General features: G+C 43.7%; 1 protein-coding gene across 2 annotated transcripts in view; it reads right to left on the reverse strand.

Moving 5' to 3' along the window:
* Positions 1-15,496, reverse strand: part of PIKFYVE (phosphoinositide kinase, FYVE-type zinc finger containing) — a 610,036-nt gene that overhangs the window by 451,094 nt on the left and 143,446 nt on the right. For both annotated transcript variants that reach the window (XM_069733753.1, XM_069733755.1), the window contains exons 2-3: positions 14,198-14,379; positions 12,640-12,810 (exon numbers count right to left, since the gene is read on the reverse strand). In XM_069733753.1, coding sequence (XP_069589854.1) covers positions 12,640-12,810; positions 14,198-14,369 — 343 coding nt within the window. In that variant the 5' untranslated portion in view covers positions 14,370-14,379. The remainder of the gene's footprint in view (positions 1-12,639; positions 12,811-14,197; positions 14,380-15,496) is intronic.

A 15,496-nucleotide genomic window follows, 5' to 3' on the forward strand; every position in this document is an offset into this window, starting at 1 on the left:
AATAATGCAGTCATCCTCAGGTGGTGCTTTTTATGGAAAACACCTGTATTTATTCATTCCTTCTGGCTGTTATGGCAACCAGGAATGAAGTTTTAAGGGACAGAGATTTTATACCTGTATCCTCAAGCGGATTATATGGTGATCTGCATAACCCATTTAAGACCGGGTTCAAATCCGAAGATGGGACGTAGGCTCTAATCGTGGGTCTTATTCTGCCTGTGGCTTTAACAAATCGTTCGATCCATGGATGTCCTGCTAGTGGGTAGTCCACAAAAACACTCAGAGCCGAGATCTGCACTTTCAGAGTGCTGGGTCTTAGGCCTTTATCAAACGCAGCTTAGAGGAATTCTAAGATTTTGGGAATATCAGGTTTGCCTGATAGATACCAGTAGATAGTGCCACTCTGGAAGGATGATGGGATCTTCTATGGCCATCTTTCTTAGTAAGGGAAACCAGCTCCTTCTGGGCCAAAATGGTATTATGATCACCTTGGCCTGATCCTCCTGTATCTTCCTCAGCACCACTGTGATTAGAGGAAATGGGGGAAAGGCGTATGCGAGGTCCATGTTCCATTTTTGAGAAAAGGCGTCTACTCCTGTTTGCCTGTCTCCCTGATTGAGGGAAAAAAAATTTCCTGCCCTTGAAATTTTTCTTGTAGCCAACAGGTCCACCTCGGGGGCACCCCATCGGCGTATTATGTGATTGAATTATTCCCAGTTCAGCTCCCATTTTCACTGCTGAACTGTTTTTTGGCTGAGAAAGTCTGCTACCACATTCTGAGACCCCTTCAGATGATAGCACTGTTTCCTCTGCCCAAAGGAAGAACTTACGTGCTACCCCCTTGATGGTTGAGGAAGGCCACTGTTGTAATATTGTGTAATATTGTCTGACAGGACACTAATGTGTTTGTTCTTTAGACTTGTACCACATCGCTTTAGCGTTTCCCAGACCGCCTGAAGCTCTCGGCGGTTGGATGATCTGGGCGGATCTGATCTTTGCCAGGTACCCTGTACGAACTGATCCTGCACCTAAGCCCCCCAGCCACTGCCGCTTGCGTCTGTGGTGATCAATATAAACAGTAACAGTTTCCACATAATCCACTTCTTCAGGTTGGTTATGGAAGTCCACCAGACTATTAACTTTTTTGTTATTGCCGACAGTCTTAACTTCCTGTCTAGCCCATCGGTCCTTCTGTTCCAGGTTATCAGGACCTGATGTTGTAGTTGTATTGCGTGGAATTGACACCACAGGACCCCTGGAATAGAAGCCGCCATCAGTCTCAGAATCCTCAAAGCCTGGATGGACACCTGTGATCCTCAAAGCCTGTGGACACCTGTGATCTCTTTCTGAAGGCTATAACCTTGTTCCTGAGATCTTTCTGTTTCCTTTCTGTCAGGAAAGCATCTGCTTTTCGGAGTCCAAGAGAATTCATAGGAAGACCTTCCATGTTCCTGGCACCAGATCTGATTTTTCCCAGTTTATGATCCACCCTAAGTTGTTTAACACTAAGATGGTTGACGTTAAACTGGCACTCAGTTGCTGGGGGGACTGTGCAATCAACAGGAAGTCGTCCAGATACTGGAAAATTAATATGCCTTGCTCCCTGAGGAAGGCCATAACTTCTGCTACCAGCTTGGTGAAAATGCATGGCGCTGAGGAAAGACCAAATGAGAGGCATTTGAATTGGCAATGTTGAATTTTCCCTTCCTCTACCAACGCAAATGTTTGATACCAGCTGGATGAGAGGATGAATAACCACTTGATAATACACTTCTCTGAGATCTAACGTGCACATTACCATATTTTCCATGATCAATGGATTCATAGATATTATAGACTCCATCTTGATTTTTTTGTAGGGTACCCATCTGTTTAGGGACTTCAGATTTATTATGGTGCAATAATCTCTCCCGAGTGTCTTTATTGAAAACAGACTCGAATAGTAACCGAGACCCCTTTCTGTTTCCGGCACTGGAACCACTGCTCCTGAAACCACCAGCTTATCTAGGTCTGCCTTCCTGCGACTTGGGGAGACTGGATAGCTGTCAGATGGAATCTTCCCTGGGATATCTGGAAAAATTGTATTTTATATCCCACTGCTACTGTTTGCAGTATCCGTGGATTCCTGGATACCTCTGTCCATGCCGGAAGAAAGTTTTGGAGTCCTCCCCCCCCCACACACACTTTCTTGGCATCATTGCTTACACAAACTATTTGCTGAACCGAAAAAGGTTTTACTTCCTTTACCACCCTTCGGGTAGCTCCATCTACCGGTCCTCCCTTTATATTATGGTTTCTGATGAGGATGATGTTACCAAAAGGACAAATCTCTTTTAGGTTTCTGTTCCGGAAGCCACTTTTTTTTTGGCCAACGTCCTTTCCAACATGTTGTCCAGTACCAGACCAAACAATCAAAGGCCAGAAAAGGAGATGAGCACAATTTATTTTTAGAGTGACAATCCTCTGACTAAGTTTTAGCTAGATTTCTCACCTAGCCGTACTGAATAGTGCCCAATTCCTTGCGGCAAATCTAATTGACTCTGCTGAGGTGTCCGCCCCACCATGAACCCTGTTGCCATTTTAGTAACGGCATGGGTTCCAAGATCTGACTGGATACTATCGCAGCTGACATCCGGCACTATGTGCCAGGAGCAGTCACGGACAGCTCCTGGCACATTAACCCTCGGAACACCACGATCAAACATGATCGCAGTGTTTCGGCGGTATAAGGAAGCATCGCGCAGGGAGGGGGCTCCCTGTGTGCTTCCCTGAGACCCTCGGAGCAACGCGATGTGCTCGCATTGCTACGTAGGTCTCCTACTTCCTCCTCCCTGCAGGCCCCGGATCCAAAATGGCCGCAGGGCTGCTTCCGGGTCCTGCAGGGAGGTGGCTTACCAGCGCCTGCTCAGAGCAGGCGCTGGTAAGCCTGCAGCCCTGCCTGTCAGATCGCTGATCTGACACAGTGCTGTGCAAAGTGTCAGATCAGCGATCTGTCAGTATAATGTGATGTACCCCCATGGTGCAATGTTATAGTATAAAAAAAAATATTCAGATGTGTTAAAAAAAAAAAATTCCTTAAAGAAAAAAAATAACACGTGGAATAACACGCGATTAAAAATACGGATATAAATAACCATGGTAACGCTGAAAACGTTACCTTGTCCAGCAAAAAACGAGCCGCCATACAGCATCATCAGCAAAAAAATAAAAAAGTTATAGTCCTTAGAATAAAGCGATGCAAAAATAATTTTTTCCATAAAATAGTTTTTATCGTACAAAAGCGCCAAAACAATAAAAAAAATGATATAAATGAGGTATCGCTGTAATTGTACTAACCCAAAGAATAAAACTGCTTCATCAATTTTACGAAACGCGGAACGGTATAAACGCCCCCCCAAAAGAAATTCACGAATTGCTGTTTTTTGTTTATTCTGCCTCACAAAAATCGGAATAAAAAGCGATCAAAAAATGTCACATGCCCCAAAATGGTACCAATAAAAACGTCAACTCGTCCCGCAAAACAACAAGACCTCACGTGACTCTGTGGACCAAAGTATGGAAAAATTATAGCTCAAAATGTGGAGACGCAAAAACTATTTTTTGCAATAAAAAGCGTCTTTCAGTGTGTGACAGCTGCCAATCATAAAAATCCGCTAAAAAACAGCTATAAAAGTAAATCAAACCCACCTTCATCACCCCCTTAGTTAGGGAAAAAATAATAAAATTAGAAAAAGGTATATATTTCAATTTTCCCATTAGGGTTAGGGTTGGGGCTAGGGATAGGGTTAGGGTTGGGGCTGGGGATAGGGTTAGGGTTGGGGCTGGGGCTAGGGTTGGGGCTGGGGCTAGGGTTAGGGTTGGGACTAGGGTTAGGGTTGGGACTAGGGTTAGGGTTGTGACTAGGGTTAGGGTTGGGACTAGGGTTAGGGTTGGGACTAGGGTTAGGGTTGGGACTAGGGTTAGGGTTGGGACTAGGGTTAGGGTTGGGACTAGGGTTAGGGTTGGGACTAGGGTTAGGGTTGGGACTAGGGTTAGGGTTGGGACTAGGGTTAGGGTTAGGACTAGGGTTAGGGTTGGTAATAGGGATAGGGTTGGGGTTGGTACTAGGGATAGGGTTGGTACTAGGGATAGAATTGGTAATAGAGATAGGGCTAGGGTTAGGGTTGGGGTTAGGGCTAGGGTTGGGACTAGGGTTAGGGTTGGGGTTGGTACTAGGGATAGGGTTGGGGTTAGTACTAGGGATAGGGTTGGTACTAGGGATAGAATTGGTAATAGAGATAGGGCTAGGGTTAGGGTTGGGGTTAGGGCTACAGTTAGGGTTGGGGCTACAGTTAGGGTTGGGGCTAAAGTTAGGGTTAGGGCTAAAGTTAGGGTTAGGATTACATTTACGGTTGGGATTAGGGTTAGGGATGTGTCAGGGTTAGGGGTGTGGTTAGGGTTGGGATTAGTGTTAGGGGTGTGTTGGAATTAGGGGTGTGGTTGGGGTTATGGGTGTGGTTGGGATTAGGGTTAAGGGCATGTTTGGGTTAGGGGCATGTTCGGGTTAGGGTGTTGGTTAGGGTTATGGTTAGAGTTGAGATTAGGGTTAGGGTGTGTTTGGGTTAGGGTTTCAGTTAGAATTGGGGGTTTCCACTGTTTAGGCACATCAAGGGCTCTTCAAACGCCACATGGCGTCCGATCTCAATTCCAGCCAATTCTGCGTTGAAAAAGTAAAACAGTGCTCCTTCCCTTCCGAGCTCTCCCGTGCGCCCAAACAGGGGTTTACCCCAACATATGGGGTATCAGCATACTCAGGGCAAATTGGACAACAACTTTGGGGTTCAGTTACTCCTGTTACCCTTGGGAAAATACAAAACTGGGGGCTAAAAAATAATTTTTGTGAAAAAAAAAATTATTTTCATGACTCTGCGTTGTAAACAGTAGTGAAACACTTGGGGGTTCAAAGCTCTCACAACACATCTAGATAAGTTCCTTAGGGGGTCTACTTTCCAAAATGGTGTCACTTGTGAGGGGTTTCAATGTTTAGGCACATCAGGGGCTCTCCAAACGCAACATGGCGTCCCATCTCAATTCCAGTCAATTTGGCATTGAAAAATCAAACGGCGCTCCTTCCCTTCCGAGCTCTGCTATGCGCCCAGACAGTGGTTTACCCCCACATATCAGGCATCTGCGTACTCAGGAAAAATTGCACAACTTTTTGGGTCCAATTTCTTCTCTTACCCTTGGGAAAATAAAAAATTGGGGGCAAAAAGATCATTTTTGTGAACAAATATGATTTTTTATTTTTACGGCTCTGCATTATAAACTTCTGTGAAGCACTTGGTGGGTCAAAGTGCTCACCACACATCTAGATAAGTTCCTTAGGGGGTTTACTTTCCAAAATAGTGTCACTTGTGGGGGGTTTCAATGTTTAGGCACATCAGGGGCTCTCCAAATGCAACATGGCGTCCCATCTCAATTCCAGTCAATTTTGCATTGAAAAGTCAAACAGTACTCCTTCCCTTCCGAGCTCTGCCATGCGCCCAAACAGTGGTTTTCCCCCACATATGGGGTATCGGCGTACTCAGGACAAATTGTACAACAACTTTTGGGGTCCACTTTCTCCTGTTACCTTTAATAGAATAAAACAAATTGGAGCTGAAGTAAAAAAAACTTTAAAAAAAGTTAAATGTTCATTTTTTTTAAATATTCCAAAAATTCCTGTGAATCACCTGAAGGGGTAATAAACTTCTTGAGTGGTTTTGAGCACCTTGAGAGGTGCAGTTTTTAGAATGGTGTCACACTTGGTTATTTTCTACCATATAGACCCCTCAAAATTACTTCAAATGTGATGTGGTCCTTAAAAAAAAAAATGGTGTTGTGAAAACAAGAAATTGCTGGTCAACTTTTAACCCTTTTAACTCTCCAACAAAAAATGTTGGTTCCAAAATTGTGCTGATGTAAAGTAGGCATGTGGGAAATGTTACTTATTAAGTATTTTGTATGAAATACAGTCATGGCCAAAAGTTGACACCCCTGCAATTCTGTCAGATAATACTCATTTTCTTCCTGAAAATGATTGCAAACAAATTCTTTGGTAATAATATCTTCATTTAATTTGTCTTAAACGAAAAAACACAAAAGAGAATGAAGCAAAAAGCAAAACATTGATCATTTCACACAAAACTCCAAAAATGGGCCAGACAAAAGTATTGGCACCCTCAGCCTAATACTTGGTTGCACAACCTTTAGCCAAAATAACTGCGACCAACCGCTTCCGGTAACCATCAATCAGTTTTTTACAATGCTCTGCTGGAATTTTAGACCATTCTTCTTTGGCAAACTGCTCCAGGTCCCTGATATTTGAAGGGTGCCTTCTCCAAACTGCCATTTTTAGATCTCACTGGTGTTCTATGGGATTCAGGTCTGGACTCATTGCTGGCCACCTTAGAAGTCTCCAGTGCTTTCTCTCAAACCATTTTCTAGTGCTTTTTGAAATGTGTTTTGGGTCATTGTCCTGCTGGAAGACCCATGACCTCTGAGGGAGACCGAGCTTTCTCACACTGGATCCTACATTATGCTGAACAATTAGTTGGTAGTCTTCAGACTTCATAATGCCATGCACACGGTCAAGCAGTCCAGTGCCAGAGGCAGCAAAGCAACCCCAAAACATCAGGGAACCTCCGCCATGTTTGACTGTAGGAACCGTGTTCTTTTCTTTGAATGCCTCTTTTTTTTCTCCAGCAAACTCTATGTTGATGCTTTGCCCAAAAAGCTCTACTTTTGTCTCATCTGACCAGAAAACATTCTTCCAAAACGTTTTAGGCTTTTTCAGGTAAGTTTTGGCAAACTCCAGCCTGGCTTTTTTATGTCTCGGGGTAAGAAGTGGGGTCTTCCTGGGTCTCCTACCATACAGTCCCTTTTCATTCAGATGCCGACGGATAGCACGGGTTGACACTATTGTACCCTCGGACTGCAGGGCAGCTTGAACTTGTTTGGATGTTAGTCGAGGTTCTTTACCCAACATCCGCACAATCTTGCGTTGAAATCTCTTGTAAATTTTTATTTTCCGTCCACATCTAGGGAGGTTAGCCACAGTGCCATGGGCTTTAAACTTCTTGATGACACTGCGCACGGTAGACACAGGTACATTCAGGTCTTTGAAGATGGACTTGTAGCCTTGAGATTGCTCATGCTTCCTCACAATTTTGTTTCTCAAGTCCTCAGACAGTTCTTTGGTCTTCTTTCATTTCTCCATGCTCAATGTGGTACGCACAAGGACACAGGACAGAGGTTGAGTCAACTTTAATCCATGTCAACTGGCTGCAAGTGTGATTTACCGTAGTTATTGCCAACACCTGTTAGGTGCCACAGGTTAGTTACAGGTGCTGTTAATTACACAAATTAGAGAAGCATCACATGATTTTTCGAACAGTGCCAATACTTTTGTCCACCCCCTTTTTTATGTTTGGTGTGGAATTATATCCAATTTGGCTTTAGGACAATTCTTTTTGTGTTTTTTTCATTTAAGACAAAATAAATGAAGATAATAATAACAAAGAATTAGTGTTTGCAATCATTTTCAGGAAGAAAATGAGTATTATCTGACAGAAATGCAGGGGTGTCAATACTTTTGGCCATGACTGTAGCTCTGTGATTTAAGGGCATAAAAATTCAAAGTTGGAAAATTGCAAAATATTAAAAATTTTCACCAAATTTCCATTTTTTCACAAATAAACGCAGGTAATATCAAAGAAATTTTACCACTATTAAGCAGTACAATATGTCATGAGAAAACATTGTCAGAATCATCAGGATCTGTTGAAGCGTTCCAGAGTTATAACAGTGATCAGAATTGTAAAAATTGGCCCAGTCATTAACGTGCAAACCACCCTTGGGGATAAAGGGGTTAATATTTTTGGAAGTTGGAGTGGTTTTTTTTTTAGATTTGGCTATCTTAAACAGATATCCTCCTATGTTTGTGCAGGTAACTAATACTGTGCAGAATTATTGGGCAGCTTAATAAAAAACAAATATATTCCCATCTCACTTGTTTATTGTCACCAGGTAAACCAATATAACTGCACAAAATTTAGAAATAAACTTTTCTGACATGCAAAAACAAAACCCCAAAAAATTAGTGACCAATATAGCCACCTTTCTTTATGATGACACTCAACAGCCTTCCATCCATAGATTCTGTCAGTTGCTTGATCTGTTTACGATCAACATTGTGTGCAGCAGCCACCACAGCCTCCCAGACACTGTTCCGAGAGGTGGACTGTTTTCCCTCCCTGTAGATCTCACATCTTATGAGGGACCACAGGTTCTCTATGGGGTTCAGATCAGGTGAACGAGGGGGCCATGTCATTATTTTTCTTCTTTGAGACCTTTACCGGCCAGCCACGTTGGTGAGTAGTTAGAGGCATGTGATGGAGCATTTTCATGCATGAAAATCATGTTTTTCTTGAACGATACCGACTTCTTCCTGTACCACTGCTTGAAGAAGCTGTCTTCCGGAAACTGGCAGTAGGTCTGGGAGTTGAGCTTCACTTCATCCTCAACCCGAAAAGGTCCCACAAGTACATCTTTGATGATACCAGCCCATATCAATACCCCACCTCCACCTTGCTGGCGTCTGAGTCGGAGTGGAGCTCTCTGCCCTTTACTGATCCAGCCTTTGGCCCATCAAGAGTCACTCTCATTGCATCAGTCTATAAAACCTTTGAAAAGTCGGTCTTAAGATATTTCTTGGCCCAGTCTTGACGTTTTATCTTATGTTTCTTGTTCAAAGGTGGTCGTTTTTCAGCCTTCCTTACCTTGGCCATGTCCCTGAGTATTGCACACCTTGTGCTTTTTTTACACCAGTAACGTTGCAGCTCTGAAATATGGTAAAACTGGTGGCAAATGGCATCTTCACGCTTGATTTTCCTCAATTCATGGGCAGTTATTCTGCGCTTTTTTTGCCCAACACGCTTCTTGCAACCCTGTTGGCTATTTGCCATGAAACGCTTGATTGTTCGGTGATCACGCTTCAAAAGTTTGGCAATTTCAAGACTGCTGCATCCCTCTGCAAGACATCTCACAATTTTGGATTTTCCAGAGCCCGTCAAATCTCTCTTCTGACCATTTTGCCAAAGGAAAGGAAGTTGCCTAATAATTAAGCACACCTTATAAAGGGTTTTGATGTCATTAGACAACACCCCTCCTCATTAGAGAGATGCACATCACCTGATTTACTTAATTGGTAGTTGGCTCTCAAGCCTGAACAGCTTGGAGTAGGACAACATATATAAAAAGCATCATGTGATCAAAATACAACTTGCCTAATAATGCTGCACACAGTGTAGAGATATCTTCTTTAGGGATTTCTTCCGATAATTTTATGTCCTCCGACTCAAAAGGTAGATCTGATCTGAAACTTCTTAGGATTGTCAATCTTTTCCACGTCTTCCCACTCCTCCAGGATCATGGCTTTAATATGTTTACTGACACTTTGTTCATATGGCTCCTTAAATCTCCGAACATTTCATCTTGTATTGAGGAGTGGGGCTGGTGGGTATCCTCCACCTTCATAGTATTTCTGACGGTTAATAATAGTGTGTCAGTATGTTCTCAAGAGAAAAGGTACTTATTTTCTTCTGGGGAGATTACAACAAATTCTTCCCTTTCCTCTTGTTCAGGTTCAAAGTAGTTTGATAACTCCTCCCCCGCTGAATTAGATTCCATTTCCCATCATGGTTTATTTTGACTGGGTGCCATATGGGAGGATTGCAGGGTAACTATCTCCCTGACGGAATTCTGAACTTCCTCTCTTATCATTGGTCCTTATATCGGTCATAAAGGAGGGGTGTTCATCTTTAACCACCTTGGCAATACACTCAGGGCAGAACTGTTTCCCATATGTGTCCGGCAGTTTAGTATTACACATGGCATATTGTGGAGACACTTACACATGGCATATTGTGGAGACACAGCATTGTATCTTATTTAACCAGACACCTATTTAAATCAAGCCAGGAATAATAGACTGTTATCTATATATTGGCTTTTGAATTTATGCGTTTATTTCTGGTTAGTCAAGAAAACAGACTTTAGTTTGTGCAATCCTGGAATATTGACTTTTAAGTTGATGTAACATATTGTGCTCTTATCCTTGATGATTAGTGATGTGTAGAGATATGCTAATTATACGTTGACTAGCCCAGATAGTTTGTTGATTTTTAAAACAGAGGAGGAAAATCTATGCAAATAGATTACATAGTCAAACAAGGCGACTTGGTCATCACCATTCTTCCCCTTATCTGTGATGCTGGACTGAAGAATACTTGTTTAAACATAAAAAGAGGTGATATGCCTCTATGACAGACAGAGAGACTGAGAGAGAACCTGAGATTCTGCTAAGACATCCAAACATCCAGGGGACCCTTACAGGACTGCTGCCAATACATCATGGCACTATCATGAGGGATACGGATCTATCATTCTACAGGAAACAACATGGGACACCTCGGCCCCGTTTGGGAGAATACATATCTACTCCACTGAACATTGCTGAACCATGGATACATTTGGAGAAAGCCAGGATTGGGAGTCTGGGAGCTCTGAAGTAACAGCTGCCTGTGAGTCAGCTTAAGGGCGAGACTGTAATGTGCACAATCTTTGAGTCTTGTGCTATGACGTTCTATGTGTTATCTGTCTGTTTTGTAGTTCAATAAAGCATTGGCACACTGCTTTACCCTCACCCTGTGTTGTGTACGTAGCGCTATGCCCACGCTAAAGGGAGAGCGGGTATTCAGTGGGACGATCCCTGGTCCATGCGGTTCCGGCTAGCAGATCTGGGTGCCCACCAACCCACCGTGTCTTCACACACATCTCTTCCCTTTCTTTTTAGGTGCGGATGGTGTCATGGACCTTTTAGGGCAGGGGTGGGGAGCCTCAGGCAATCAGACCATTTATGGCCCTCGATGACCTTTTATCAGGCTTCCGGGCAGATTCTCAGGGACCGCATTCTTGGGCAGGAAACTGGATTTTGATTGGCACCAGCTCATTAATTTCTTCTTGCTCTGTTAGCGCACACACACACACACACACACACACACACAGTGTTCACTACTGAAAACTGAAGGGCATGCAATGAAAGATTACTTCCTGACACAAGTGCCAGAGTCAGGCTGTACTTTGTGGGTGGAGTTTGTATGGCTCCCGAAGGATGGTATAAATATTTAAGTGGCCCTTGGTAGAAAAAAAGATTCCCCAATAGTGATGAGCGAATATACTCGTTACTTGAGGTTTCCCGAGCCGGGAATAGTGATGAGCGAATATACTCGTTACTCGAGATTTCTTGAGCACGCTCGGGTGCCCTCCGAGTATTTTTCAGTGCTCAGAGATTTAGTTTTCCTCACCTCAGCTGAATGATTTACATCTCTTAGCCTGCTTGATTACATGTGGGGATTCCCTAGCAACCAGGCAACCCCCACATGTACATATGCTGGCTAACAGATGTAAATCATTCAGCTGTGGCAATGAAAACTAAATCTCCGAGCACTAAAAAAATACTTGGAGGACACCCAAGCATGCTCGAGAAATCTCGAATAACGAGTATATTCGCTCATCACTATTCCCGACCTCTATTTTAGGGGATTCCTTGTTCTATAAAAGGAAAAAAGGATCGTACTATAAATTATACCATAGATGACAGACAGTGTGACAGTGTGAGACCAAACTCCCAGAAAACTCACTTGTACCAGAGTTTCAGCACGGGTATCAGACCGGCTAGTGGTTTGAACTTCCATAACTGGCTGACTAGATACACTAGAAGCTCAGGTGCCCCTGGACCATACTTTAAATAGTATTGCCTCACCTGTCTTCCATCTGAGTATGTCAAAAGGCAGTTCCCCTTTAAATTAGGATTTGGTGCCTTTTTTCAAATCTCCTGGAAGTGCGTTCCAGGGTACTAGAGGCCTGCACGTCACCCCTCTGTAACCAGAAGTCCTCCTTGAATCTTCAGCTCTTATCGGAGCCATGGGCAGGGATGGGCATCGTGAGCCGAAAGCCCCCCTGGAGGGGAAGCGGCTCACTCCAGGAGCCACTGCTCAATTGGACAGGCTGAGGGACCCCTTGTTCGGCGGGGTGTCGGCCTCTGGACCTCCTACAGGAGGAAGGGGAGAAATGATGAGGACCCCATCCCGATCCTCCTGTGTCCGGCATCAGGAGCCCTAGCTCACTGGAAGATATCGGGTACATCTCTTCTGTGTCCATCCCTGATAGGGACAGGAAAGACTCTGAGTTTTGATACTGGCTGGAGCATGAAATTTAGCTGAAACTAATGCTTATTCTTATTATACAATTCTGTACCTTTTGGCAGATTTTGTAAAATCATGAGAAGTCCCTTTATCGATCAGTCACGAGAGTGCAGATGATGAGGACTGCATATACTTCTGGGCATATCATACACATTCCACATCCATGGACACCAAAATCATCTCAGCAGAATAGTTGATCAGTTATGAATTCAGTTTAAAGAAATAAACCAATCTTGAATTGTATAAAACCCTTCTCCATAGAGCTTGCCCATGCAGGGGAATTATAATTCATAAGGTACAGCAATGAAAAGTGGTCACGGAAAACTAAACGGTCAGTATGTGTGAAGGCACAAACCTGAGCTGGTGGAGGACCGTCTCTCTCCAAGCAGCTGCTTCTTGTATTGCACTGGGAATTTAATGGGCTGTGATGTTGGGGAGTGGTGCGGACTGGACCAGGTGTTTCTTACCGCATGGTCACTAGACCCAGGTTCTGACCGGTCTGCAGCAGACACCGTTCTGACCTCATCTGAAACAAAAGCATAACACTAGTATTAGTCAGTCCCCCGCATGTTCATAGTAAAGAAAAAGTCAGACTGCCCGCCAAAGTCACACGACACTGTGACAATGGATTTTACACCACTCTGCTGGAAAAAGAACCAGCGAGCTTTGGTGGGAGAACTCCACAGATTAGCAGGAAAATATACGTAGAAGGGTAGTTTTATTTTTGCCTGTTGCTGGTGTATTAAGTGAGCAAAGAATCTTATAAAACCCCTTTCATGAAGTGAATCCTTCTGCCATATGGATATGTGACTGATGCAGCCAACCGCTGCCACAGTGCCCAGAAGAGCAGCATGAAGGCAGTGCTGAGCGAGGAGTACTTGGGTGGGGGGTGGGGATCAGCGAGGTTTACTTTACATCATTCTTAGCCATTTAAACAAAAGCATGGCAGGGTAACCCCTATAAATTTCACAGCACCCAAAACAGAGGCACAACTTTAGCTTTTGTAGTCATTTATATTTTACATTTACAACAAATAATTTGCCATAGTTAAACATCCTAGATGTCAGTAAATAAAACTAGTGTCTCCTAAATCAAAGATGTGAGTGGAGAAAATGACCTCAACCTCAGTGCAGCACAGTGGCTTAGTGGTTAATACTGTTGGTTTGCCGTGCTGGGATCCTGGGTGCAAATCCCAAGGACAACATATGCAAGGAGTATCTATGGTATGTTCTCCCCACGTTTGGTGGGTTCCGCCAATACTCCAAAGACATACTGATGGGGAATTTAGATGTGCACCCCAATGAGGACAGCAATGATAATGTATGTAAAATGCTGTGGAATATGATGGCTGTATATAGAAAATAAATAACCTCATGGAAAAGCTCATTCCACATGAGTCAAATTGGCAGAATATCTTATGACTATCAGCCAGTCCATAACATTTTAATATAGAGTTCTCATTTTTCTGACCCCACACCAAACTATTTTCTAAAATTATATATTTCTCTCAGAAACCTAGATCCAAGGGGTAACGTTTCTCCTTGCTTAGAGTGACATGTCAAGCCTAACATGCTGGGGTGAGGAGAGTGCCACCTATATTAAGTAGCAATCCTAAAAGTCAATATCGACTCTCTGACGAGCCTTGTCACATGACTTAGGATAAAAGCCAAAACCAAAATCTCAATTTGCAGTGACTTTGCAGGATTGCTACTTTCTATAGGTGGCACTAGAGTTCTAGTCCTCTTCCTCTCTGAAGAGACACTTTGCACATTTCCTACATGAGCATTACTCTCCATAAGGAGAAATGTTACTCCTTGGATCTCCGTCAGACGCATCTCACCGAACCACACCAGATCTCACACTTTGCACTGACGAGGGGCAGCACCCCGAAACACAGAAAACAAAAACGTTACCTTTGTTAAAACGGAAAAGATTCACAAATGAGCTGTAAGCAGACTTAAATGGTGGATCCTCTTGATCCGGAGTCAAAGGTTTAAAATGAGTAAGATGGGATGGACTGCTTGGAGACCTGGGCAGCTCGCCAGCAGATTCCAGTGTAGGAGAGGACTGGTCATCTGTGGCCATCTCATGAGACCTAAGCAGAAAAACAGAAGAAAATAAGAAGTATATCAGCTAGAGCTGTGGCAAACTCCACGTAAAAGGAGCAGTGTACCAAGCAAGGAACCATCACAGTCACTGAGTGGGACATTGCTGTGTATAGACATCTTAAGGCAAGTTGTTTTAGCTACTTAAAGGGGTTTCCACTACTAGGACAATCCCTTCTTAAACTAAATGTTTGGCCCTGATAAAATAATAAAGCCTATACCGACCTGCTGTGCAGACACTCACTCTCCCCAACGCTGTCATGCGGTGTTGAGATACGCAACATTGGGGCCAAATCTGCGCTGGAGTCACCGTCTCCGCCTTCAGAAAAACTGAACATGAAGAGGAAGCCATGAATCAGCTGCAGCCCGGACTTCCACTTCATGTTCAGTTTGTCCAAAAGGCTGAGATAATGACGCCAGAGCTGATTGGATGCCAGACATCACATGTCATTCCACCGCATCACAGCCCTGGGGAGAACAAGTGCCGCCACGGAAGGGCGTGTAGGCTTTATTATTTTATCAGGGCCACATCATTTACAGTAGTTTAACATGGGGTTGTCCTAGTAGTGGAAAACCTGTTTAATGGTTGCTTCCCGCTAGTCTGTATTACACATTACTGTGGCAGACCAGGGACAAAACAAAGAGCGTACAAGACATTGAGATTTACCGTTTTCTGTAACTCCCATTACTGAAACGGCCTACCAAAAAGATGATGGGCACTGCCAGGAGGGGATCAAATGGAGTCCAAACATTTAGCTTTTAGAATAACCCCTACCCAACGTGTGACGATGTATGGAGCAGCAGCATCCTCTAAGAGCATAGACTGGAGCATGCTCAAAGTGCTGCTATTTAACCATTTTTATGCCGCTGTCAATTACTGTCAGTGGCTTGTAAATGGTGTTATTGCTGCTGTGCACCTGTACCAGCCCCCATTGGCGCTCACCCAAAGCAATCCTGTGGTGCCAATGGGCTGTCATGGCAGTTTGGGGACTGCTGAAGGCCCTCATGGCTGCCATCTTAGGCCTCCCATAAAGCCCAAGCAGTGGCTGGCCTTCTTATCAGGAGACAATCTGACTATATACTGCAATGTAGTGATAATATATTATA

Source organism: Ranitomeya imitator, chromosome 7 (assembly GCF_032444005.1).
Source record: "Ranitomeya imitator isolate aRanImi1 chromosome 7, aRanImi1.pri, whole genome shotgun sequence".
Lineage (NCBI taxonomy): Eukaryota > Metazoa > Chordata > Amphibia > Anura > Dendrobatidae > Ranitomeya > Ranitomeya imitator.